General features: G+C 37.8%; 1 protein-coding gene across 5 annotated transcripts in view; it reads right to left on the bottom strand.

Annotated features, from left to right (window-relative positions):
* Nucleotides 1-25,811, bottom strand: part of RALYL (RALY RNA binding protein like) — a 220,267-nt gene that overhangs the window by 98,543 nt on the left and 95,913 nt on the right. For all 5 annotated transcript variants that reach the window (XM_014056218.2, XM_014056216.2, XM_014056220.2 and 2 more), the window contains one exon: nucleotides 1,772-2,050. In XM_014056218.2, the coding sequence (XP_013911693.1) occupies nucleotides 1,772-2,027 (256 nt within the window). In that variant the 5' untranslated portion in view covers nucleotides 2,028-2,050. The remainder of the gene's footprint in view (nucleotides 1-1,771; nucleotides 2,051-25,811) is intronic.

Raw genomic sequence — 25,811 nt, forward strand, 5'->3', positions numbered from 1 at the left:
GGGAAACCCAGCTCATGTGAGGGAAAGAAAAGAAAAAAGAGACTATCGGGAAATTTCAGAAGAATAGAGTAAAAAACGCAGCATTTTGAATAAGAAGAATTAATTATAAACATGCCACTGAAACTTGATTTGACAAAATCTCTGGAATGAATCCTACAGAATATTTTTGCCCTTTATATTGTATGATACAATTATCCTCAAATTTTATCTTCAGGATTATTGCTAGAAATTTTGTAAGATGTTGAAACCTTTTTCTGTTTTAATAAACCTTCAGTGCAGATGGTGGACTTGGGCTACTATTAAAATGTTTTCTTCCTGAAAGTGATGCTTGTTATTTATGGCTTATATTTTAATAAACCACCCTGAGTCTTTTGAAGCAGAATAGAGATATATGAATGTGTGTTTATGTATGTATAGCAGAGCAGCAGAGAACAAATAGCTTAAGTAAGGTGGCAGTAAATTTTTACAGGACAAGGATGTCTAGTCCATGTTCATAATCTTTCTCCAGAAAATTTAATTGAACTATGATGGCCTGTGTTTTTCTCCTATTTATTTTAAAGATTATTCCAAACAAGTTTCTATATATCTAAAGACAAATAATAAAGCATACCTTATTAGCTTCTATACAATACAGTCATTCCATAAAAATGATGGTTTCTGGGCAGTATACCAACTCACTAATGATTGTAGTACTTCAAAATTCCTCAATAACTTCTGCAGGGACCAGACTGGATAAAGCTTTTTTTTTTTTAAATCAACCTATTGCTGACCTTATTTCATTTTCCATAATTATACCATGCCTTATATATTATGCTAGCTACTAAATATCCACTTAAAATTAAGATGAAAGATGTACCAGCAACTTAAAATTTAGGCAAGCCTATAATTAGTATGACCTCCAGCCTACTGGTGCAACTGTCAAACGCCAAATTTAGTTATAATTAACAAGCAGCTCCTATCTACACTTCAAAACACATCCTGAGCACTGGTAATTTAATTACAGGTAGTTCTTGACTTACAACAGTCCATTTAGTGATCATTTGAAGTTACAACAGCATTGAAAAAAGTGACTTATGTTGTTTTTCACACTTACAACCATTGCAGCATCCGCATAGTCACATGATCAACATTTAGATGGTTGGCAGCTGAGTCATCTTTATGATTGTTGCAGTGTCCTGGGGTCACTTGATCACATTTTGTGATCTCCTGACAAGCAAAGTTGATGGGGAAGCCAGATTCACTTAAAAATTATGTTACTCACTTAACAACTGCAGTGTTTCACTTAACAACTATGGCAAGAAAGATCGTAAAAGGGGGCAAAACTCACTTAATAAATGTTTCACTGAGCAGCAGAATTTTCATAGACATAAGGAGTGTGGAAATTCTCATTCCAACTACAGCAGTTATGTTTGCTGTCCAAATCATACATATTGGTTCATGTTAAGTATGGCACATTAAAACAAGGTCATAATTCATGCTGAAGGGCTGACCTTTGGATTTGTGGGCCTAAGAAATACCCCCAGTTAAAAGTGCATGTTGTGTTCACAAGGGTTATATGCCCCATATCTTTTTATGTAGTTCTAAACTTCCTTTATGATGTAAAGAATACTAAGTGCATTGTAATTTTTGCTCACTGCTAGAATGCATATAAAATACAATTAATTGAATTCACGCGGATTCAGTCTGGATATAAAAGAAATGAATCTAGAAACTAAAAAGGTAAAAAAATATAATAAAATTAACATATGAGGGGCCATATGCAGACACTCACCCAATGGTTGTCCTGCAATGATCCTGGCATTTTCCCCTGCCACAGCAGCTCTTGCGTGCCTCTCACTCATGTACTGTACAAATGCATAACCTTTGTGCACTGAACAGCCAACTATTTTTCCATACTTTGCAAAGATTGCTTCTATATCTCCTTTTTTGACAATGGCTGTATTAAGATTACCAATGAAGACTCTAGAGTTGATGGATTTGGGGTCATTCTTATTGGTGACATTACTGGTCTGTGTTTTGCCGGTCATGGTTGGCTCACTTGACTTCAGCCCTTGAAAAAAGATGACAAAGATTTGATTTAGTTGCATAAAAACATGGATAGATTAATGTAAGAATTATAACCTAATAAGGGGAATAATAACATTTAAATTAATATAAAGAAAAATTGTGATGAAGTTATCATATAATGCTGATCAATATTAAGAAAAATGTAGAATTACTAAATACCCATTTAAAATATTTTTTATTTTTTATGAACTTGAAATGTATAAATAAATCTGATAAAGCCAGCACTTCAACAATATTCACTTATTTTAGATTGAATGTTCAGTCTTTGGTGTATTAAATATTCACCTGCCTTCATCATGTAAAGTAATAAAACGATCACAGTTGTGATCAGCAACTCCGTCGCTAAGCAACATGACCATTAACATGACATGATGCAACCGACTTATGACCTCACTTCCACCATGGTTAACCAAATCATGGTTTGGTTATGGTTGTTAAGTGGAGTATCACATGGCCATGAATTGCAATTTGTAATTTTATTGCTAGCCTCTCTATTGACGTGCTTGTGAAGTCAGCTATGAAGCATCCAAATTGGCACATGAATTTCAATCATGTTATTATAGGGAAATAGCAATGGTTGTAAGTGCAAAGAATGTAAAGTTACTTTTTCAGGACTGTTTTCAACAGTTGCTAAGCAGGGCATTCATTAAGTGAGAATTCATTTATTCCATTCATTTATGGAAAACTATATGCATTGGTGAACTTAATAGTATGGCCAATCTTGGAACAAATTTGAACTATGATGATTCTTCACATGTTTCACCAGAATTCGCTGTATTTTCCAATTTATATTATTGAGTAATTACTATTTAAATACTAGAGTCTACTCTAGGAAATTTAGATCATATTAGATACAAATGCTCTGATAATATTTCCATTTGTTTCTTCATATAATAGCTTTTGACATTAAATAAATAAAAGTATTAGTAGTTGGAATAAATGCTAATTTTCATCAAATCTCAAAGCAGTCTTTTGTTTAGAGTTGAACCTGACTGAAGTCCTTGTGAATAAACAGATAAAAATATACATGCTATAGCTACTCTGATATGACATGGTTTATCACAAAGAGTTTATCTTTCAACTATGATTTAACCTGAAATTAATATTCAGGTAATACATTAACTATAGTGATCTCATCTTTATCATTTTATTTCTTAGAAAACTAGGCAGAGTGTCATTTGTTTTAATAAGTAGAAATGTCAGGCACAAGTAACCAGGAGGAGGAGCGGAATTCAAAGCACTAAAAGTAACATGCTACCGATACATAAAAATCTGATCTACTAATGGTCAAGGCAAATTGGCACTAAATAAAGAGTCAATGGAATTCACGGGTGACTGGAATTAGGTCTCTTGTGGCTGCGTAAGGATTCCAAACTGATGATGCATTTGACCCAGTCTTTGGGCTTTGCCCATCTCCTATAGAACAACTGTTACTTCTTAAGTTATTATTCTAAAATTGCTAAACACATTCTGACAATTAGAAAATACTTCTGAGTACTTATGGATATATCAGTATATTATATTTCATTTTTTTCATCTTTATTTATTATTTTAATACTAAAGATGATAACCTACCTCCTCAATACATGGAAAGTCCTATTAGGCATCATAGTAACCTAACTACAAGATGGACTAGTACAAAAGCATGCTTCGAAGGACACTGGGAACAACGTCAAGGCTCAAATCACTTGTTTGTAATAGATACAAGAATTGTCTCAAAGGTCTAGACAGACCAGCCTGGATTGATTACAGAAAAGCCATGACTCAATGCCACAAGCACATGATGTGTGAATGCCTTGCACTATACAAACAGGACATAAGGACCTTCCTCAAGAACTCAGTGGGATTGGAAAACAACACTGAAAGTCAACTAAAGTTAATTTGCACAAGTGGCCATCAAATGAGGCATATACCAAGGTGATACTGATCTCACTGCTGTTCCTCCTGCTCTGTGTAGGCTTGAACCCAATCACAAGGACTGGATACGGATATAAGCTAAGAGTGGAATAACCATTGGCCAGTTCCTTTGCATGGATGACATTAAGTTGTGTGCTAAGAATTAAAAAGACAAGAATTAAAAAGACTCACTGATCCATCTGACATGGATCTACAGGAAGGACACTGGGATGTTATTTGGATTGGAGAAGTGTGGTCAGGTGGTAATAAAGAGAAGGAAAATAGTTCAGATTGATGGGGAGGAATTACCAGTGAGTCACATAACAGACATACAGATTGGCTACAAGCATCTTGGGATTCTAGAGTCACATGAAAATCATATGAGGCAAGGAAGACAGGAACATTCAAGTACTCCAAAGGATAGGACAGATCCTGAAGAGATAGCTTAATAAGAAGAACAAGAGTCACACCATTACCATGTATGTACTGCCGGTCATCAGATACCCTGCTGATATAATGAGTTAGACAAAGGAGGGCATGAGGCTGCCAAAGTGAAGACCCAGAAGTTCCTTGCAATTACTGATATTCCTAAGGTGGGAGAGTGGCTCCAACAGATCCCAGGTCCAGTTCTCTGTCCAGAAATGTGCAGTGCTAGGAGCAGAATAGAATAACAAACTTGGAAGGGACCTTGGAGGTCTTCTAGTCCAACCCCCTGCCTAGGCAGGAAACCCTACACCACTTCAGACAAATGGTTATCCAATCTCTTCTTAAAAACCTCCAGTGTTGGAGCATTCACAACTTCCAGAGGCAAGCTGTTCCACTGATTAATTGTTCTCACTGTCAGAAAATTTCTCCTCAGTTCTAAGTTGCTTCTCTCCTTGTGGCAACCCCTGAGATATTAGAACTGTTATAACCCAGCAACAACCTGTGTTGCATTCTAATTGGTTGGTCAAGGCACAGCATCTGATTGGCTGGCCTCGTGACAGTTGGGCTTGACAGTTGCTTCTGGCTAGTATAAATACCCTGACAGTTGCAGGGAACATTTGAATCGCTTGTCATCTGGTACTAATAAAGATCTGTCTTGCATACATGGCTCCTGCGTGTCAATCCCTCACAACAACAACCCACACTCACACAACGTTTTACAATACTGGCGACGAGGGTGGGATTGATATGCGATTCCCACAGGAGCCAAACAACATCAGCCAACTAGTAAGGAGCCACAGGACAGCCAGAAGCCCTGTCGCTGCCTCCGTTCTCCGGGCCGTGCTGCCTGCGCCCACTGCGAGCCTTGCCGCCGTGCCTCAACTCCTGCCAAAGCCGCTCGTTGCAAGCCTTCGGCGCCTACAGGCCTCCAGGGCCTGCCTTCCTGTCCTGCCTGCCTTCCAGGCACCTAGCTGTTTCCAGCTGCCTCTGCCGAGGCCGTTCTACGAAGGCTGCAAGCATCTCAAAGCCCTGTCTCCACTTCGCTGCCTCCAGGGCACGAATTCCTCCCTGCGATGCCTCTGCAAGCATCTCAAAGCCCCTGTCTCCACTTCGCTGCCTCCAGGGCACGAATTCCTCCCCACGATGCCTGCCTGACTAGGAGAGAGAGAGAGGAAGAAGGAGGAGGACTGAAGCGTGTCCCTGCCATCCGTCTCCTGCCTTGCTTCCTCGGCCTCCTGGCCTCAGCTCCGAGCCTCAACGAAGGGAAGGAGAAGCCTGCCTTCTCGGACTCAGAAGCCTGCCTTCTCGGACTTCCGACGCCTCCTCGGCCTTCCGTCGTTCCCCTGTCTTAGCTGCCTCCAGGGGCCTGAAATCCTTCTAGACCTCCGTGGTGCCTCTGCTGTCCAAGCCATCTGCGAGCAGCGAGCCGCCTCCAGGGCCGATTTTCAAGCCTGGACCGAGAGAGTCAAAGTTGCTTGTTATTGCAAATGTAATTTTCAAAACTAATTGAAGCTACTAGTCCCAGAATGTTCCTGGACAGAGTTGCTAAATTTCTACTTCTGTTTGAGTTGCTAAATTTCTACTTCTGTTACAAAGTTAAGCATTACATTAAAGTGGTTACAAGTGGTTACAGTTATCAGGTTGACTGGGGGGAAGGAGAGAACACAATTGCAAATGGTAAAACTGGAAGACAAAAATGTGAATGAATTGTACAACACAGAAGGGCAAATGTATAATGTACAATTGATTGGTTATTATACAAATAACTGGGGGGAAGGAGTGTTATAACCCAGCAACAACCTGTGTTGCATTCTAATTGGTTGGTCAAGGCACAGCATCTGATTGGCTGGCCTCGTGACAGTTGGGCTTGACAGTTGCTTCTGGCTAGTATAAATACCGTGACAGTTGCAGGGAACGTTTGAATCGCTTGTCATCTGGTACTAATAAAGATCTGTCTTGCATACATGGCTCCTGCGTGTCAATCCCTCACAACAACAACCCACACTCACACATGAGTTTACAATAAGAACACTGCTATTATGTCTGTCTCCCTGAGTCCTTTTTTTCATTAAAATAGACTTACCAAGTTCCTGCACCGTTTGTCATATGTTTTAGTTTCCAGTTCCCTCATCATCTTAGTTGCTTTTCACTCTTTCTAGTGTCTCCACATCTTTTCTACATTGTGGCGACCAAAACCGAATGCAGTATTCCAAGTGTGGCCTTACCAAGGCCTTATAAAGTGATATAACATTTCACGTGATCTTGATTTTATCCCTCTGTTGATGCAGCCTAGAACTGTGTTGGCTTTTTTGGCAGCTGCTGCACACTGCTGGCTCATATTTAAATGGTTGTCCACTAGGACTCCAAGATCCCTCTCACAGTTGCTACTATTGAGCAAGGTACCACCTATACTGTACTTGTGCATTTTGTTTTGTTGCCTAAGATCCAATTCCAGTACTTTCCCTAATCATTGATTATGGATGAATATCAATGACAAGTCTCTCCAAAACTTTGCCAAAAACCCTATAGGGATTACACTAGGCAAGTACCAGGAGTCAATAATGATGCAAAGATACCAGAAGAAAAGTCATTTCATATAGATGTGAAAAGACATAAAGGGTGGATGGAATCTTCCAACATGTTTTAAATTAGCGGTAAATTATCATGGAGCACAAATTCGCAGCACCATCTTTTTACTTTGGAAGGACCCAGAAAGATTATAATTCAGTTTCTCTTAAATCCAATTCTGAGAAATTATATAGAACTAACAGGATAACATTTTCGGTACCAATTGTTCCTGACAGTTTCCATTGCATAACCAAAGGAAAAAACACACTTGTTAACATGGTAGGCAGGGCAATAAGTATAGTTTAGCCTTTATTGTCATTGTACATCATGTATACAATGAAATTGGTTTACTAATAATCCAAACCTTGACGAATTTTTTTTTTAAAAAAAAGATAAATTCCAAAAATAAATTGTAATATCTTCAGCATACACACAAATAAGCACAAAGCAAAATCTTATAAAAGAAGCATTAAAAGAAAACTTCTTACTTCTTAAATATTGGCTTGATTCAGATTAAGTAGAAAAACTGAATGCTGGAGGGCTATATGAAACTCTTTGTGTTCCACTGATTTATTTTCATCCAGAATAAATTCTTTAAAATTGGTTCATATTCAGGAACATTTAAGCAGCCTTAAGAAATGTACAGCATAATTCTACAAACTTCCACTGACATATAAGTCTTGTTGAATTAAATGTGGCTTATTTGAAGATAGATATTATTTCAGTTTAACATAAATAAGTGAACCATAGACAGTTCAAGTTTGTTACATACTATCAAAAATTGAAGATAATCCTTGCTTTAAATCTTCCAGTATTATGACTCACACACATTAGGGATTTATAGAGTATTTTCTTTGTTTTATGTCAAAACAATGTCACATTTTAAATTCAATGTCACTTATGAAGGCTTCAACAAACATTAATAGGATTTTGTATTAAAAAACAAGCATTAGAATAGCAAAGTGCGGAAAGTATTATTCAAAAAGAGAATAATTTTTCCAATGGTTATGTTCATATTATTAAAATATGCATTTTAGAATTTTGGTAAAGTAAGAATAATATTGATGTTTGCATAATTAAAATTAGATTGACTGCAATTTGATTGCCTTTGATGTGGAAAAAATAATCTCTATTGTTTAAATTTCAATATAAGAAAAGAACTCAAGAATTTCCATAGCAATGAATAACAAAAAAACTTATGTATTACTTTTGAACCTGGAGTTACTGTTTTACTTATAGAATCAAAATGTGTTTGTGATACATATAATCCTTACAGTATTAGATTTGTGTATCCACAATTGATCTTTATTGCAATAATGATAACTTTTTGTAATATTTGACTTTAGAAATTCATACAATTCCCAGGCTACTGGAACAAGTAAAAATAAGTAAGATCAGGGGAGCTCTCATTAACACCTCTTCTTCCTTTATTCCAAGCATTTCAAATATGCAAAGCATATTGTAGATACTACATATGACCTAATTTACATAAGAGTTTAACCATAGTATGTTTTCTTTTTGGCTCAAGGCACTTACAGTCCCACCCATTGTGGTGTATTCAATGTGGCATGATTAAAGAAATCATTTATTAATAGGTAAACATAATCATTGTCTTCTTTTCTAGTTTGTAACTTAGCCTATAGAGATCTGGATAAGCAAATGAAAAGAAATAGAAAACCTAGTTTTTTCCTTCTATCTGTTAATTATCTGGAACATGCAATACAGACAGGGTGTTGTCATTCTGGATCAACACTAATTATTTCTCTCCATTAATTTTTATTGAAGGCCAGACACCCTTATTCGATCTCTGCATCTCAGATAGCGGGTTAATAGAACAATTCAAGCAAAGCTATCCCCCACGCCAATTTCAGTATGCTGAATTCCTGGCAGTAAATTCCAACTGAAAACAAGGTTTTCCCAGTTTCCTTCAACAAGACTTGACAACAAATGGAATAAGGTTACAGAAATCTCAGCAATTAGATTGCTTTCACTGCAGAAATGGGTTTGGCTCCACTTGTTAAGACAGAGCTTTTTTTCAGTTTTTTACTTTTACTTTTATGGACAAAGAAGCAAATTGCTTTCCTAAAAGCTGAGAAATGTGCAAGAAGCCAGGATAAGATTCCCAGGTCCTAGACATGCTATTATTTGGCACAAGCCTATCTATTAAAGATCCTACGCTTGCTTTTTATTGTAATTTCTTCCTGGATCATTGACCTTCCTTTGATACAAAATCTGAAATGGCTGGGCTGATATGTACATGTGAGTAAGTACCGTAACTGAGGAAAAAGCTTTGGAAATGCCTAGTCCTGGCTGATGGCTTCTATGTTTTTTCCTAGCTATTTGTCTAACTATGACTTAAAGATGCCTTGGTGTTGTTGAATTATATTCCAAAAATATCAAATTTATTTAAGAACTTTGGTAGTGCATAAGGAAAAGATATTATTATAGCTTTTTTAGTTATCTGGCTGCGCCTTTTGGCCCTTGCCAATGACTGATTTATGATTTCTGTGCACAATTTCAGTGTGCACATTAAGCCACTTAACAATTAACCATCTGACATAATTTCACATCAGCTAAAATGAGATCAAGATATGACCTAGTAAAAATGGCTGAAATAAATAAAGCCAACGACATTCAGCTTTGAAAAAGAAAAGTATATTATCACAGACACCTTAGAAAGGTTACATAGTTACTGTTGCTTCAAATTGGTTTTCTCTGAAACCAATTTGAGTATGAATATAAAAAGCAAAAATTACCCAAGTCAGTTTATTTTACTTATTTATCATTTATATGCCAAAACAGACACCTTCTTCGAACAACAATGGAAAATACAAAACCAAATGTGAATTCAAACACAAGTGCAAAAGTCTAAATTTGCTTAAACCACATATATGCAGTTCAAAGAAACAGCAAGAAGTGAAAATTGATACTGAAATGTCCTTGAATATAACAGTTCTCTCAATAAACATCTGTGGCAATTGCTTCTGATCACTCTCTTTCAGAATGCTTTCCAATGAAGCCTTTTTCTGTACTCAATTACCCTACTGCATTCATGGAATTTTACTAGATGTTTTCCTTTTTTAGCCTTCAACTATTTTCCTTCCACATTTTCAATCATCCCCCACCCCCACCACAGGCATCTGGGGTATGACATGCATTTGCTAATTGGCGTCCAAAACAGTATACAGGAGAAAATGCAAAAGCACAAGCTAGTCTGTGTTTGGTTAAAAATAATCAGGAAGAAACTGATCACACTAGATAATGCAAATGGCAATGCCAAAACTGGAAAAATGAAAGGGCTCATCTGCTCTGATAAGACCTAGTTGATACCCAAACTACTTTTGTCCCATTTAAACACTGTTTCTCCCAAAAGGAAGGACTAAAATTAAAAATCTGTGGGGTCTTGTCTGATGTCAGATCCTGGAACCAATGTCTATTTACCCCATTGCAGTCACAGAGGAGACACCAAAAACATTAAAAGCTAATTTGAAAGAGAAGGAAGCAAAATTTCTGTAGATAGCATCAGGATCATGAACAGTGCCAAAATATGGAGCATTTTTAAAAAAAATCTGAAGTCCCTTAAAGTACAAAAATGCTCAACTGAATTCCGTAGTCTTCTGTGATAGTAGTTGTAGTTGTAGTTGAGTTTATTTATAGGCCGCCCTTTTCACTGAGGGGACTCAGGGCGGCTAACAACTTGTATGGGAGGGGAAGACATACAATAACATAAAAACACAATATATAATTAAAACCAAGCAACATTCATACAACATTCGGGTGGGGGCGGACTATGGTCTTTGCCCCCAGGCCTGGCGGGATAGCCAGATCTTGGCTGTGCGGAAGGTCTGAAGGGTGGTGAGGGTACGAATCTCCACGGGGAGATCGTTCCAGAGGGTCGGAGCTGCTACTGAAAAGGCTCTCCTCCGCATAGTTGCCAGCCGGCACTGGCTGGCAGATGGCACTCGGAGGAGGCCTAATCTGTGAGATCTTATGGGTCGAGAGGAGGTGATTGGCAGGAGGCGGTCTCCCAAGTACGCAGATCCACTACCATGAAGGGCTTTGTAGGTAGTAAGAAGCACCTTGAAGCGCACACGGAGATCAACAGGTAGCCAGTGCAGCGCGCGGAGGATAGGTGTTATGTGGGTGAACCGAGGTGCACCCACAATCACTCGCGCGGCCGCATTCTGGACTAGATGAAGCCGCCGGATGCTCTTCAAGGGCAGCCCCATGTAGAGCACATTGCAGTATTCCAGCCTAGAGGTCACGAGGGCGCGAGTGACTGTTGTGAGAGCCTCCCGATTCAGGTAGGGTCGCAACTGGCGCACCAGGCGAACCTGGGCAAATGCCCCCCTGGTCACAGCCGACAGGTGGCAATCAAAGGTCAGCTGTGGATCCAGGAGGACTCCCAAGTTGCGAACCCTGTCTGAGGGGTGTAAAATTTGGCCCCCCAGCCTGAGCGATGGAACACCAACCAAATTTTTGGGAGGGAAACACAACAGCCACTCGGTCTTTTCTGGGTTGAGTACAAGCTTGTTAGCCCTCATCCAGTCCCTAACAGCTTCAAGTCCCTGGTTCATCATGTCCACCGCTTCATTGAGTTGGCACGGGGCGGACAGATACAGCTGCGTATCGTCCGCATATTGGTGGTATCTTATCCCGTGCCTCCGAATGATCTCGCCCAGCGGTTTCATGTAGATGTTAAATAGTACGGGGGACAGGACCGACCCCTGCGGCACCCCATATGTTAGGGGCGTCATGGTCGATCTCTGTCCCCCGACCAACACCGACTGCGACCTGTCCGAGAGGTAGGAGGAGAACCACTGCAAAACAGTGCCTCCCACCCCCACCTCCCGCAGTCGTCGCAGAAGGATACCATGGTCGATGGTATCGAAAGCCGCCGAGAGGTCAAGGAGAACCAAGATGGAGGCGTGGCCTCCATCCCTGGCTCTCCAGAGATCATCGGTCAATGCGACCAAAGCGGTTTCTGTGCTGTAACCAGGTCTGAAGCCGGACTGGAAGGGGTCTAGATAGTCGGCTTCCTCCAAGGACCGCTGGAGCTGGTAGGCCACCACCTTCTCAACAACCTTCCCAATAAAGGGGAGGTTGGAGACTGGACGGTAGTTGTTAAGTACGGCTGGATCCAAAGATGGTTTCTTCAGGAGGGGTCTCACCACCGCCGTTTTAAGTGCGGCGGGGAAGTGCCCCTCCCGAAGCGAGGCGGTAATAACCACTTGGATCCAGCCCCGTGTCACCTCCCTGCTGTTAGCAACCAGCCAGGAGGGACACGGGTCCAGTACACAGGTGGAGGCACTCACAGCCCTCATGGCCTTGTCCACGTCCCCGGGGGTAACATCCTGAAACTCAACCCAGCGATGGTCTACCAAATCGTCCTCTCGTGTCTCGGCTGGCTCTGCAAAGGTGGAGTCCAAATCCGACCAAAACCGAGCAACTTTGTCCGCCAAGAACTGGGCATAGTCTTCAGCCCTACCGTGCAAGGGGTCCCCCGTATCCCTCTTATTTAAGAGGGAACGGGTTATCCTAAACAGGGCGGCTGGACGGGATAGATTTGGGTTTGGGGGAAATGGAACTTTGTGTATATTCTGATGCCAGAGATTTCTAGGTTTATACAAATTTGTATATGTGTGTTCTTTTCACACAAAATAAAGTGTCCATGTATGTAATGGACTTATATAGATTTTTCTTTTACTTGCAAGAGAATTCTTTGCTCCATTAATTCATCAGAAATTAGCTTCAACTTTCATTCATAATTTAAAGGATGGGAAACAATGTTGTCAGGGCATTCAGAAAGAATTATCTCAAACGTATATTAAGTGTCAAACTGACAGTTAACGTGACTGTGATTATTTAGTTTTACAGCTAAAATCATGGCTCATCCTCCAAGACATAAATTATATATAGTGATCATATTTTCTTGGAAAATAATAAAAGGATGAACCATAAAAGGGGGCAAATCTTAATAGGTTCACAAGGATAGAAAATTTTAATTGTTTATATGTTTATAATTTATTATAAAGTTTTTGAACAGAGACTAAATATTTAAGGAGGCAGCAAAATGTTATTTAAAACAAGTAACTCTACCGTTGATTTTGCTTATGTTTATTTTTCATGACTAATTGGAAAGGTCTGATCACTTGGTTCAAATGAAATATTGCTGGATTTTCTCTCCACTGAGCCACAAATGTCAGTCTCCAGTGACTTTTTAGGAAGCTTTTTTGATTATCGCAAATAAGATTTTAATTAAAAATAAAAAAAAATCATTCCATTATTCATTATTTTAAAATATCTAATGAGGTTATACTTGCTGATTTTAAAAGAAACTAGTCTACTTGTCTTTGTTCATGGACTAATGACAAAAAATTAAATCAAGGAAGCATGAATAGTATTTGATTTAATAAGTGCACAAAGGTAGAGAAGAGCCTACTATTTTGTAAGCTGCAAAACAAGAGCAGCAAAGACGAGTAGAATAATCATCCAAGAATAATCCTCTAAGTATTAATGGAATGCTTAGCAACATAAAAGACTTAATTTCTGAAATTGGTAAGTGGATGCATTTCAATTTGTTTGAAATGTCTGGCATCGGCAATTGGTTCCAACACTTTTTTTTCTAACTTCACAACATCTGGCAAATGTTAGTTATAATCAAGAGTAAGCTTCTCTGAAGAACATCTGCAATCAGCACATAATCAATTCAGTGAAAACATAGTCACTTGCACATAATGCAATTCAACTGAGTTTCAGGGTGGGAGGAGATAAGGGGAAGTTCCAATGCTGTTAGGCCTGGATGAAATCAGCATATCAATGTTGCCATGTTACTGTTTTTAAATTGGGAGCTCAATCCTGTTTTCTATTGAGTAAAAAGTGCTTCTAATAAGCTCAGATTAAACATAAAGGTAACATCCTTTTCCTAGAATTAGACTGGCCTTATTTTTTCTCTTTTCATTAGGTAGCATATAACAACATGCTATTTCTGAACTTGACACATACAACTGTATCTAAAAATTCTTAATGTTATATGATTCTAATCAATTTTGAAGTCACTAATGCTAATATAAAGATGGATATTTATATTTTTATTAAGGGGAACTCTAAAATATTAATAAGCCATCAATGTTAACCATGATACCAATTAGGAACACAGTATATAAAGACAATACCATACTTCATATTTCATTGTTCATATTGCCAACAAGCATATGGCAAAATCAGAGCCAAAGCAAGCAACTCATAAAGTATATACTATGAGATCTTCTTAGATTTAGATGGAAAAGAAACAATATTTTACAATTAATTATTGCTTTATGTGTACAGTTGGATTTTATAATCCTGTTCTTATAATGCTGATCATCAACTGAAAAGCTGATCACACACAGCATCCCTCTCTCTCTTTAGGAAATAGTACAATGATTAATAAGTTTACTTGTTAAAATTGCTACTAGCAAGAGTTCCAACCAGGTTAATCAAAGCACAAGCAGAAGTGCAACTATAATCCAAATACACACTAAGTCTTGCTGAAACTTAAAAGAGATGAAGTCACTCGAAAGCTAAAATAATTTTCTTCAAGTTGAAATCATTTTCAGTTGACTCCCAAGGTCTTCCAGAAAAATACAGAGATATGCCTATGGAAATGTCTCTCTTAACAAAAGGAGAAATAAATCGTAGCATCCAATGAAGTTATGCATCATTGTAAATGTAAACAAAAAGCAACCCAAAATGATTAAGGGCAGACTAATGAGACACAAAAGTCATCTGAGGATAATATAATATAATGTCATATCATATCATTCTGTATCATAATAATACAATACTGTAGGAATGAGACGAAAGGTTACCTAAAGACATGCGCAGCAAATTGCCGTGATCTCAGTGGCTTTTTTGCCTTTTAACCTATGAGCTCCCGTAGCAGAGACAGGCCGTACCAGGAGTTATGTGAGATTCAACTCTGGCTGGGATGGACTTAGGTATTGAGAAGTAAAATATACGAATAAGATGCTGTTGCTACCCCTGCTTTTGCTTTGCTTGTTAAAACTGTATAAAAGCCAAATAAACTCTGTGTAAGGCAGACAGACATTTTGGACACCACTGCGGTGATGGATTTCTGAGACCTACACAATACTATACTATATACACCCTACTGAACAAAGTGGACATTTAAAAAAAAAAATCTCCTGCTCTCAATCACTACACCCAAAATAAGGCCATCTCAGCCTAATACTGGACTGTGACTTTGAAAGCCAATCCAATGAATATATTTCAAATGTAAAAACTCAGAACAGGAAAAAAATCTAGGAGAGAACAAAAACAGAACTAAGTAGAAATTTCCTGACAGTTAGAACAATTAACCAGTGGGAAAGCTTGCCTCCAGAAGTTGTGGGTACTCCATCACTGGAGGTTTTTAAGAAGAGGCTGGACTGTTATAGGCCAAGGTGGCGCAGTGGTTAAAAGCAGCACTGCAGGCTACTGCTAGATCAGCAGGTCAGCGGTTCAAATCTCACCGGCTCAGGGTTGACTCAGCCTTCCATCCTTCCGAGGTGGGTAAAATGAGGACCCAGATTGTTGGGGGCAATATGCTGACTCTCTGTAAACCGCTTAGAGAGGCCTGAAAGGCCTATGAAGCGGTATATAAGTCCACTGCTATATATTTCCTGCTTGAGCAGGGGTTGGACTAGAAGATCTCCAAGGTATCTTCCATCTCTGTTATTCTGAAATTATTGTTTGGTAATTATTAGATCTGTGGAATAATACAATTAAAAATGGACTGTCTTTAACTGTATTTATTAGATTAATAGATTATCAGAAATATTTGGCTTTGATAAAAAAAATAAAAAACAGCAATGCTAATACTGTTGCCAAAATCGGAACTATCTGATTTGAGAATATGAATTTCTGCAGCTTCTAAAACCTTAACTGTATTATCTCCCTCCAGATTGTCTGCCTAGGTGTATAAATTAGATTATGCAAAATTCTGTTCACATTCCAATGTTGACTAGGTCATCCACACGTTTACTCTTCTTCTTTCTACTTCTAACTTTTGCTTTTGATTAAGGTCTCACTAAATGTTGTGAATGATACATACATACATACATACATACATACATACATACATACATACATACATACATACAACTGAGCTATTTTTCCAAACATGTATACTTTCATACATACAGTTTGTTATTCAAATATTTTATGGTTGAAATCTCACTATGTCTCATTTGGTATAAATCTACTTGTGTTGGGAATTACAATTATCAAGAGGTGATTGTAAAAAAAAACATGTATAGTGCACCATTAAAATGATTTTGCTAGCATTATGAACAGGAATAGAACTTTGCAGTCTTTTTTCCTGAATTGTAGCCAACAAAGCACATAATTACTAAGCTAAGCTGACAGGTGCTTGGCCATCATTACTCAAAATATGGATGCTTCGTTGGTTTAATTAGTGGCAATATGATATATTGTTTTACTTCTGCTTTTTAATAATTTGCTACATTCTATTTTGTCTTTTCACTGAATTTCATGTAATAGACTGCTGTTCCAAAGTCACTATCAGTTATGATATATTATTACTGTCAGAGCAGATGTTTTTCAGATTCAATTCTTTGTATTTCCAGTTAAAAGAAAAAGGAAGAAGCAACAAACTGTTACTAATAGTGCTCTACAAGATAGCACTAGATGGACAAATGCCATCATAGGAATATATTACTACTACCAGACGTCCCGTGACCTGTTGTGTCATTGTTTAAGAGATAATTGCTTACCTAAACAGAGAAATAGAATGACCAGGAGCAAAGAAGCAATAGGAGTGGGAGCTACTTCCAACATCTTGTTGGTTTGACTACAGCTGAAGACCCTCTGGAACCCATTGGCAGGACTGGTCTATCTGGTTTCTTTAGGCGTAGAATAAACGATCTGATCAACTTAAGGAGGATCAGGGCAGAACCAGTCTACAAATTTATGGCTGCATGGTAACACAGCAGCAGCCACAAATTTGCCAAATTTCAATCCCACAGGAGTAGTGAGTACCGGATTTTACATGCATTCTTATAGATATGCCTCACCTGTAATGACAGCCATAGGAACTCTTTAAGTAAGATTCATTTTTATTTAATTTTATTAGCACTCTGCCCTGGTGTTGAATTTTTAGCTTAATACAACAAACAAGTAAAAATTAATGAAAATTAAATTTTAAATGGGTGAGCTACTTGCTTAAAGTAAAAGTTATCTGAGTTATTTGAGATTTATACTAAATATCAAAATTGATAAACCAACATTGCTAGTAAACAAAGCACTACCTATAAACTTAGTTTTTATTAAAATGACATGTACAGAATCTGCTGAGCCTTTCAACTAATGACATTTTGGTACAGACATATTTCCCTAACATTCTAAATTTCCTAGGGATTTCACAACCTTCTGTTTGAAAACAAATCATTAAAAAAATAATGAAGCTGAAGTTTCATTAAAGCTTAGTTTTATCTCACTGAAAATACTTGAATTTTATAGTATTTTTATAGTATTTTATTAGGATTTATAGGCCGCCCTTTTCCCTGAGGGGACTCAGGGCGACTTACAATCATTAGGGAGGGGGTGCAATTCAAAGTAAACAATATGTGAGCAAAATAAAATAATAAAAACACAACTTGCATTCAACATTCAACACTCGGGTGGGGCAAATTAGAGGCTTATCCCCAGGCCTGTTGGGATAGCCAGGTCTTGAGGGCTGCGCGGAAGGCCTGGACGGTGGTGAGGGTGCGTATCTCGACGGGGAGATCGTTCCACAGGGTCGGAGCTGCAACAGAAAAGGCTCTCCTCCGTGTAGTCGCCAGTCGACATTGACTGGCGGATGGAATTCGGAGGAGGCCCAGTCTGTGCGATCTTATCGGTCGGAGGGAGGTAATCGGCAGAAGGCGGTCTCTCAAGTACTCAGATCCACTACCATGAAGGGCTTTAAAGATGGTCAACAGCACCCTGAAGCGCACCCGGAGATCAACAGGTAGCCAGTGCAGCTCGCGGAGGATGGGTGTTATGTGGGCGAACCGAGGTGCGCCCACTATCACTCGCGCGGCCGCATTCTGAACTAACTGCAGTCGCCGGATGCACTTAACAGAATATCTTAAACACAAGAGAAAAGAATATCATGAATAAATCAATTTAACAGAAAGGAAATATGTGGGGTATGGAAATTAATTCTAAAAAGGCCAATTATATGAAAAAAATTAATTCAATCTACATTGGAAATTGCATTTTATTGCCTTTTCAGTTCAAAGCATTTGACTTTTTTATTTATGTGTTTGTCAAATATATATAGCTGTCCATCTCACCAAATGAGTGCTACTTGGTGGTGTACAATAAAGCTAAAACAATCTATATTATAATCAACAAGCATTATGATTATAATTAAAAATATTAAAAACTATACATGTCACCAGCAAAATTAATCTGCTATTTTAGTGCTGTTTATTTTACTTAATAATTGAAAATTATTATCAAAGAACTATTTAATTTAAAGAAAGTAGAATCTAGATTTCATAATGCTTAGAGAAGATCCACTGGGATCCCATAAATTATTATGTTTATGATGATTTATTGTTTGCTTTAAAGCTGAGTATGGCTCTAACCTACATATACATACATCTGAAATTCATTTTCTTTTACATGGAGTCAACTTCCAACTTCTCACCTCCCTTGCTATTTTTTACAAAGACAGTTTTCCAAACACAGTTTGGAAAATCGACTAATTAAGTCTCCTAATTAAATTTTGGAAAAGGGGAACTGGGGTGTGTGTATGAGAGAATTATTCAAATTTATCCTTCCCTTTCTTATTAGCATGTTACATTCATATTCTTCAGTTCAATTCTTCAATTTAGAAATAACTCCATATGTGTGTCTTTTTAAAAAACAAAACAAAAGCAGAGAATTATCTCCCATTCGGGCAGAGTAGAGCATACTAGCTAGGCCTGAAATATTATATTTCCCTTTTATAACTTTTCACGGATAAATACACATGTTAATGGTGGTCTTTTCAATACATTATTTGGTAATGTATTTGGTAAGGTATTACAGAGTTAGTGCAAGTCAATGAGTTTTCATTTGTGAATAACATCTACTTGGAATATTAGGCTTAAAATGTCTGGAGCAATGTTTAAATCAGATGGTTTTATATTTACTAGTTTAAAATTTTTATTGAGTTACAAAAAATATTGTAAAATACAAAAGTAAATAAAAAAGCAGTGCAGGGGAAAAAGGGGAAGAGAAGTAAGGAAAGATAAGAAAAAGAAGCATTGGCTTAAAACATACTCTGTTACAGTAAAATAAGGCATTAATATCAAATGACAACTTTTTGCTTTTTCATAATAATATGAACAAGCCATTTCTGTAAAGATCTTTCAATCCACTCTATTAATGCACTCGGTAAAACCCAAAATCAAAATTTCATTCTTTTCCACATCAAGCATGAAGAAGCAGTCTCCATATGGAAATAAAAGTACTTATGTTCTTTTCTTTAATCAAAGTAGTCAATTTTGTCATTTCAGCCAACTCCATCAACTTTTACAACATTCATCCACAGTAGGAATCATAGTGTCCTTCCATTTTTGTGCATATGGTCTCGCTGCTGTCAACATATATAATAACAAAGTTCCACATTTTTTGTCCAGATCTTTTTCCATTAGGCCCAAAAGGAAAAGTAGATGTTTTCATATTTACAACTGTTGTTACCAGGTCTCTTTCTGTTCCAACTTGGGATAAATGCAGAAATTAGTATAAAAGGAATACTATGCTAATGTCTAAAAGCCTCATGACCAAATAAAAAATGTTAGACCTGTAAGATTAATTCCATTCATAGGTACCAGCCTTGTATTTTGGCATTAATGAAACTGGCCATCTAGCCACAAGGGAAGAAAAATGTCAGTGCAAATTAACAGGACCTAACAATACTTAGCATGACAGCCAATCCCAAGCAAACAAAGGCTTAATTAAATAAAATTGGGATACATGAAAAGAACAAAAATCTCAGGGCTAGGCTCTGGACCATACTCAAACAATTCTAGGATTGGAACTCAAATGATTTCGAGAGAACAATGTTGTCTATATATCATTCATCTATAGGTAAAGCAATACATCTATATATGTTTCTCTTTTCCTAATGTGCAAAGTTATAGACTATGGTAAAGTATTGTGTATTTCCTCATATTTTTTATCTACATCCAAAGGCTTTTTGCGGATGCATTTAATTTACAAAAGGCTGTTTTTATTTGGGAGAGTAATAAAAGAAAAGGCAAGGGCTGGTTATTTCATTTTTGTACGACCTGCTGTTCATCTTTCAGTAGTAATACAAATTCCTTTCATTTATTTTATTATACTTGGAAGACCTGAGTCAAACTTGCATATTGTAATGTGTTTTTAATCAAGACAATTTGTTTTCATATCATACAAATTATGTTTACAATTTACTAAGGCTTCCAATCAAAATTTATAAAAGATAGATGCAGGTGCTTTAAAGGCGTCAATTTGTTAAAAGGTGTGTGCCATTAATGTGACTCATTAAATCAACCATGTCTTTTTTTAGGTTCATTTGGAAGCCTGCAGGGAAAAAAGCGGGTGGCTGTAAAGTTTGTGCAGCCATGTATTTTGGCTTCCTTGCCTTGCATTTTGAAGCCTTCTTATAAACCACTGCACAGCCCTGTAATTCTGGACAGGGTGGTTAACTGTGGTCACATATACATTTTTAAAGACAACCGTAGACGGTCTCTTTCAGAGGAGGTATTCAGCAGGTTCTGACGAGTTCTGAAGAACTGGTAGCGGAAATTTTGAATAGTTCGGAGAACTGGTAAATACCTCTAATTGGCCCTGCCCCCATCTATTTTCGAGTCCCAGCTGACCGGGAGGATATGTGGTTTTTGAAGTATCTTTCCCCTGCCACGCCAACCAAGCCAAGTCATGCCAAGCCACGCCAACCTGTAGTAAAAAAGTTTGAATCCCACCACTAGTCTGTTTGTACCATTCATGCTAAGATAACAGGATGAAAAAACAGTGTCTTTACATTCAGTATATTCACTGTTTAAATAACGGATGGTTCAAGTTGTAATAACCACTTAAGGCCCAGGAGCAAAATCACTCTCTATAAAAAGAAGTGCACTGTATATGTAACCAAAGAATAGCTATGTTTGTCAGTTCTTGAGACATAATACACTTAGCTAACATCTGTCTCACACAAACTGCATTTTATTCTTTTCTTCTGATAACTCCACATTATTTATTTCATCCAATAAGGGAATATTAACAGGAATGCAGCAATTATATGATTGTTATTATTTTACTATTTGTGTATACTTTGTCCCTCTTACTAACTTTTTCAAAATAAACTACTTTCTTCCTTGCATAAAGATTGGATTTCCACATTATTTCACTTTTCTAAGCATGTTTGAACATGTTTACTATTTCCTCTTCAGTGAAATGACATGGCAATACTTTGCTCTTTTTGGTTTGTGAACTATACTTCGAATTAAAATTGAGACGTGGCCTATGCAGGTTTCTTAATAGTATCCGAGTCTTATTTCATTATGTTGTTTGAAGTGAATTGTGCCTGAGCAGATGTCATCTGTTGTCATGTCATTCACATCTAGCTAGGAATGACTCAAGCTCTAATATGCAACCTCTTCCACATATTTCCATGGAGTAAGAAAAACGAAAGTCTTTTTCTTGTGAGGGAAAGGAAAAAAGCACATCATCTTTTCAAATGAGATAATTGCAGCCGTATCGTGCATCTTGAGAACAGTTGAGAAAAGATATTTTTTCCTGAAAAAAAGGAATAGCATTGTCTTATTTGGGCTGTGTCAACAATGTATGATCTGAGGAATTCTAAGAGATAATAATAAACCATCTGTGTTTAGTAGGGGGTAGTTTTTGCTTAAATGATTTTGATTAACAACCAAGTTTGATTGTAGTTCTTTGGAGGGTAATCATTTCACGACTCTACAATTATAACTGTGAATGCTGAGTTGGAGGCAATGGCAAAAGGAAAAAAAAGGATTTAAATTAGCATTTATACTCAGAGAAACACACTATGGATTGATTACGTGCTAAAGGCAACATGAGTGCTATTAATATGATAGATACTATATGTAAGCCATAAAAGAAAAAGAGCTTATCAAGAAAAATATGTTGTCTTTTGTCACTCATGTGCTACAAATTGGGCAGGCTGCAGAACTACAACAATATCATTACACTGCCACTATACTGATGTTGGTGCTGGTGCTGGTAAAGGTTCCCCCCGCACATACATGCTAGTCGTTCCTGACTGTAGGGGACAGTACTCATCTCGGTTTTAAGTTGAAGTGCCAGCACTGTCCAAAGACGTCTCCGTGGTCATGTGGCCGGCATGACTAAATGCTAAAGGCGCACAGAACACTGTTACCTTCCTACCAAATGTGGTTCCTATTTTTGTACTTGCATTTTTTACCTGCTTTCTAAATGCTAAGTTGCCAGAAGCTGGAAAAGTAACAGGAGCTCACTCTGTTACGTGGCGCTAGGCATTCGAACTACCAAACTGCCGATCTTTCTGATTGACAAGTTCAGTGTCTTAGCCACTAGCTACCACATCCCTCGGCACAAAAATACTTCTGTTCAATTATTTTAATGTCTGCTCATTTCCTATTGCAGAAAGAAATTACCGTTCTCTCAACCTTACTTGTGCCTCTTAGAACCTTTTATTGAACTATATTTTGTCTGTGATTTAGCAATTAGTGTTAACCAGTAACATTTGAAACTGTGATTAAGATTAAACCATGAATGTGGTGTTTAATACATACTAGATGAAAAAAAGTTCCCGGAAAAAAACATTCAGTGCAATTGTGAAAGAAAAAAAACAAAGTAGAATATGGACAACTATCATTGATTTAAATTCTTTCAAGATTGAGACATAAGACAAAATTGTGATAATAATGACATTTTTGAGATAGCTGCATAATGAAGAACTCTAGTCTTTTGTGACATTTTAAGATAAAAGCACGTTTCTGACATCATCTTAATTCTGTTTCCACACTTTTCTTTCCTCGTTTCCTTGTAAATTAACAGAAAACCTCTAGGGTTGGGTCTGATTTAATCACATTTAAGAGTATGCTCACTAATGTCAATGAGACTTGAATTATCTGTGACTAATAGGCTTTTGTGAAGTGGCATTACTTTGCATTCTGGAGTTGAGTTGATAATCATGAGCTGGAATGATTTGCTTCATAATAGTGCCACAATTTGGGGCTTCTGGCTAGGTCCTATGGCAGTTAGAGCATCCATAAAGCCAGGACACATTGCAGTGAAATCTTTACAGACACCAGGTTCTGGCTGACAACTGTTTTCAAAGAGGTGAGAGTCTGGGGGATCACACACTTGTACTCTGAAGGCCTACTCCTTGCGAAGAGATGGTAGGAATGGAGTTTCTTGTGATTGATCTTGAGTGGAGTGGATTGGGAGCAAGTATCAATACTTCCTAAACCGTTGTGTAGTCTTTAAGGACTGAGCCAAGGTGGCGCAGTGGTTAGATGCAGCACTGCAGGCTACTGCTAGATCAGCAGGTCAGCGGTTCAAATCTCACCGGCTCAGGGTTGACTCAGCCTTCCATCCTTCCGAGGTGGGTAAAATGAGGACCCAGATTGTTGGGGGCAATATGCTGACTCTCTGTAAACCGCTTAGAGAGGCCTGAAAGGCCTATGAAGCGGTATATAAGTCCACTGCTATTGCTATTGCTATTGCTATATGACCAATACAAGGCTCACTTTCTTAAACACTTATGGATTTCATTAATTTATAACTTGAGAGAGGCATTCTGAATGGCCGGGAAGATAGAAGACTCTGAGTAAGTTGCCCGGCTTTTATATTGAGTTAAGAAGAATTATAAAAGAAGTGTTTGCTATCTTAGAGGATTTTAGTTTAAAAGCAAAATGCTTAACAAGATTGTGGTTCAGCAAAGTTTTAAATGGATAAAGTAGACAGTACTTTTAGAAAACAGAAGGGTTTTTTTTTCCTGATGAAAGCCCTTTGAAAATAGCAAAATTTAAATAGACAGAGAGACTGGATCTTTGTGGGAATACTAATTGTTTATTTTTAAGAACAGGAGATAATTGGTGAATTTTACAAAATAAGAAGATAAAGGTAATGTGAGTTAACTATGTGACTATAACTATAGAAAGGTAATTGGGGCAAGAGTGTTAAAGATACAGAAAAATAAAATAGGGATGAGGGAAGAATCCTGCCTTTTACTTTCTTACAATGGCAACCATAAGAAAAACTGCCAAATTAAAAAAAAGGATGGAAAGGCTTAGTTGAACAAACTTATAGACAAGGGCATTTCACCCAATTTATTGCAGACATTTTTTGAGAAATTTAGCAAAAAAATTACTGAAATGGATACTGATAATATTTAAAAAAAGATAATATTGACCTTTAGTGGAAACTGAAAAAGTCTTATGGACTTTTTGCACAATGAATTTATGGTTTTACTTACAGGTGAAACTTGAAAAATTAGAATATTTGCAAAAGTTCATTTATTTCAGTAATGCAACTTAAAAGGTGAAACTAATGTATGAGATAGACTCATTACATGCAAAACAAGATAGTTCAAGCCGTGATTTGTCATAATTGTGATGATTATGGCTTAAAGCTCATGAAAACCCCAAATCCACAATCTCAGAAAATTAGAATATTACATGAAATCAACAAGGATTGTACACAGAACAATATTGGACCTCTGAAAAGCAAAAGCATGCATCCTGCCTTTTACTTTCTTACAATGGCAACCATAAGAAAAACTGCCAAATTAAAAAAAAGGATGGAAAGACTTAGTTGAACAAACTTATAGACAAGGGCATTTCACTCAGTACTTGGTTTGGGCCCCTTTGCAGTAATTACTGCCTCAATGCGGCGTGGCATGGAAGCGATCACCCTGTGGCACTGCTGAGGTGTTATGGAAGACCAGGATGCTTCAATAGCTGCCTTCAGCTCTTCTGCATTGTTCGGTCTCATGTTGCTCATCATTCTCTTGGCAATGCCCCATATATTCTCTATGGAGTTCAGGTCAGGCGAGTTTGCTGGCCAATCAAGCACAGTAATCCCATGGTCATTGAATCAGGTTTTGGTGCTTTTGGCAGTGTGGGCAGGTGCCAAGTCCTGCTGGAAAATGAGGTTAGCATCCTCATAAAGCTCTTCTGTGGAAGGAAGCATGAAGTGCTCCAAAATCTCCTGGGATTGCTGCGTTGACCCTGGACTTAATGAAGCACAGTGGACCAACACCAGCAGATGACATGGCTCCCCAAATCAACACAGACTGTGGAAACTTCACACTGGACTTCAAGCATCTTGCAGTATGTGCATCTCCATTCTTCCTCCATATTCTGGGTTCTTGGTTTCCAAATGAGATGCAAAAGTTGCTCTCATCAGAAAAGAGGACTTTGGACCACTGAGCAACAGACCAGGTCTGTTACTCTTTAGTCCAGGTAAGATGCTTCTGATGTTGTTTGTTGTTCAGGAGTGGCTTGACAAGAGGAATACGACATTTGAAGCCCATGTCCAGGATCCGTCTGTGTGTGGTGGCTCTTGATGCACTGACTCCAGCCTCAGTCCACTTGTGAAAGTCCGCAACACTTTTGAATGGCCTTTTCCTGACAATTTTCTCTAGGCTGCGGTCATTCCTGCTGCTTGTGCACCTTTTTCTTCCACACTTTTCCCTTCCACATAACTTTCTATTAATGTGCTTTGATATAGCACTTTGGGAACATCCAACTTCTTTTGCAATTACCTTTTGAGGCTTTCTTTCCTTAGGGAGGGTATCAATGATGGTTTTCTGC

The sequence above is a fragment of the Thamnophis sirtalis genome, unplaced genomic scaffold, assembly GCF_051295495.1.
Source record: "Thamnophis sirtalis isolate CommonGarterSnake01/CBP01778 unplaced genomic scaffold, rThaSir2_p1.2 scaffold_2, whole genome shotgun sequence".
NCBI classification, from domain to species: domain Eukaryota; kingdom Metazoa; phylum Chordata; class Lepidosauria; order Squamata; family Natricidae; genus Thamnophis; species Thamnophis sirtalis.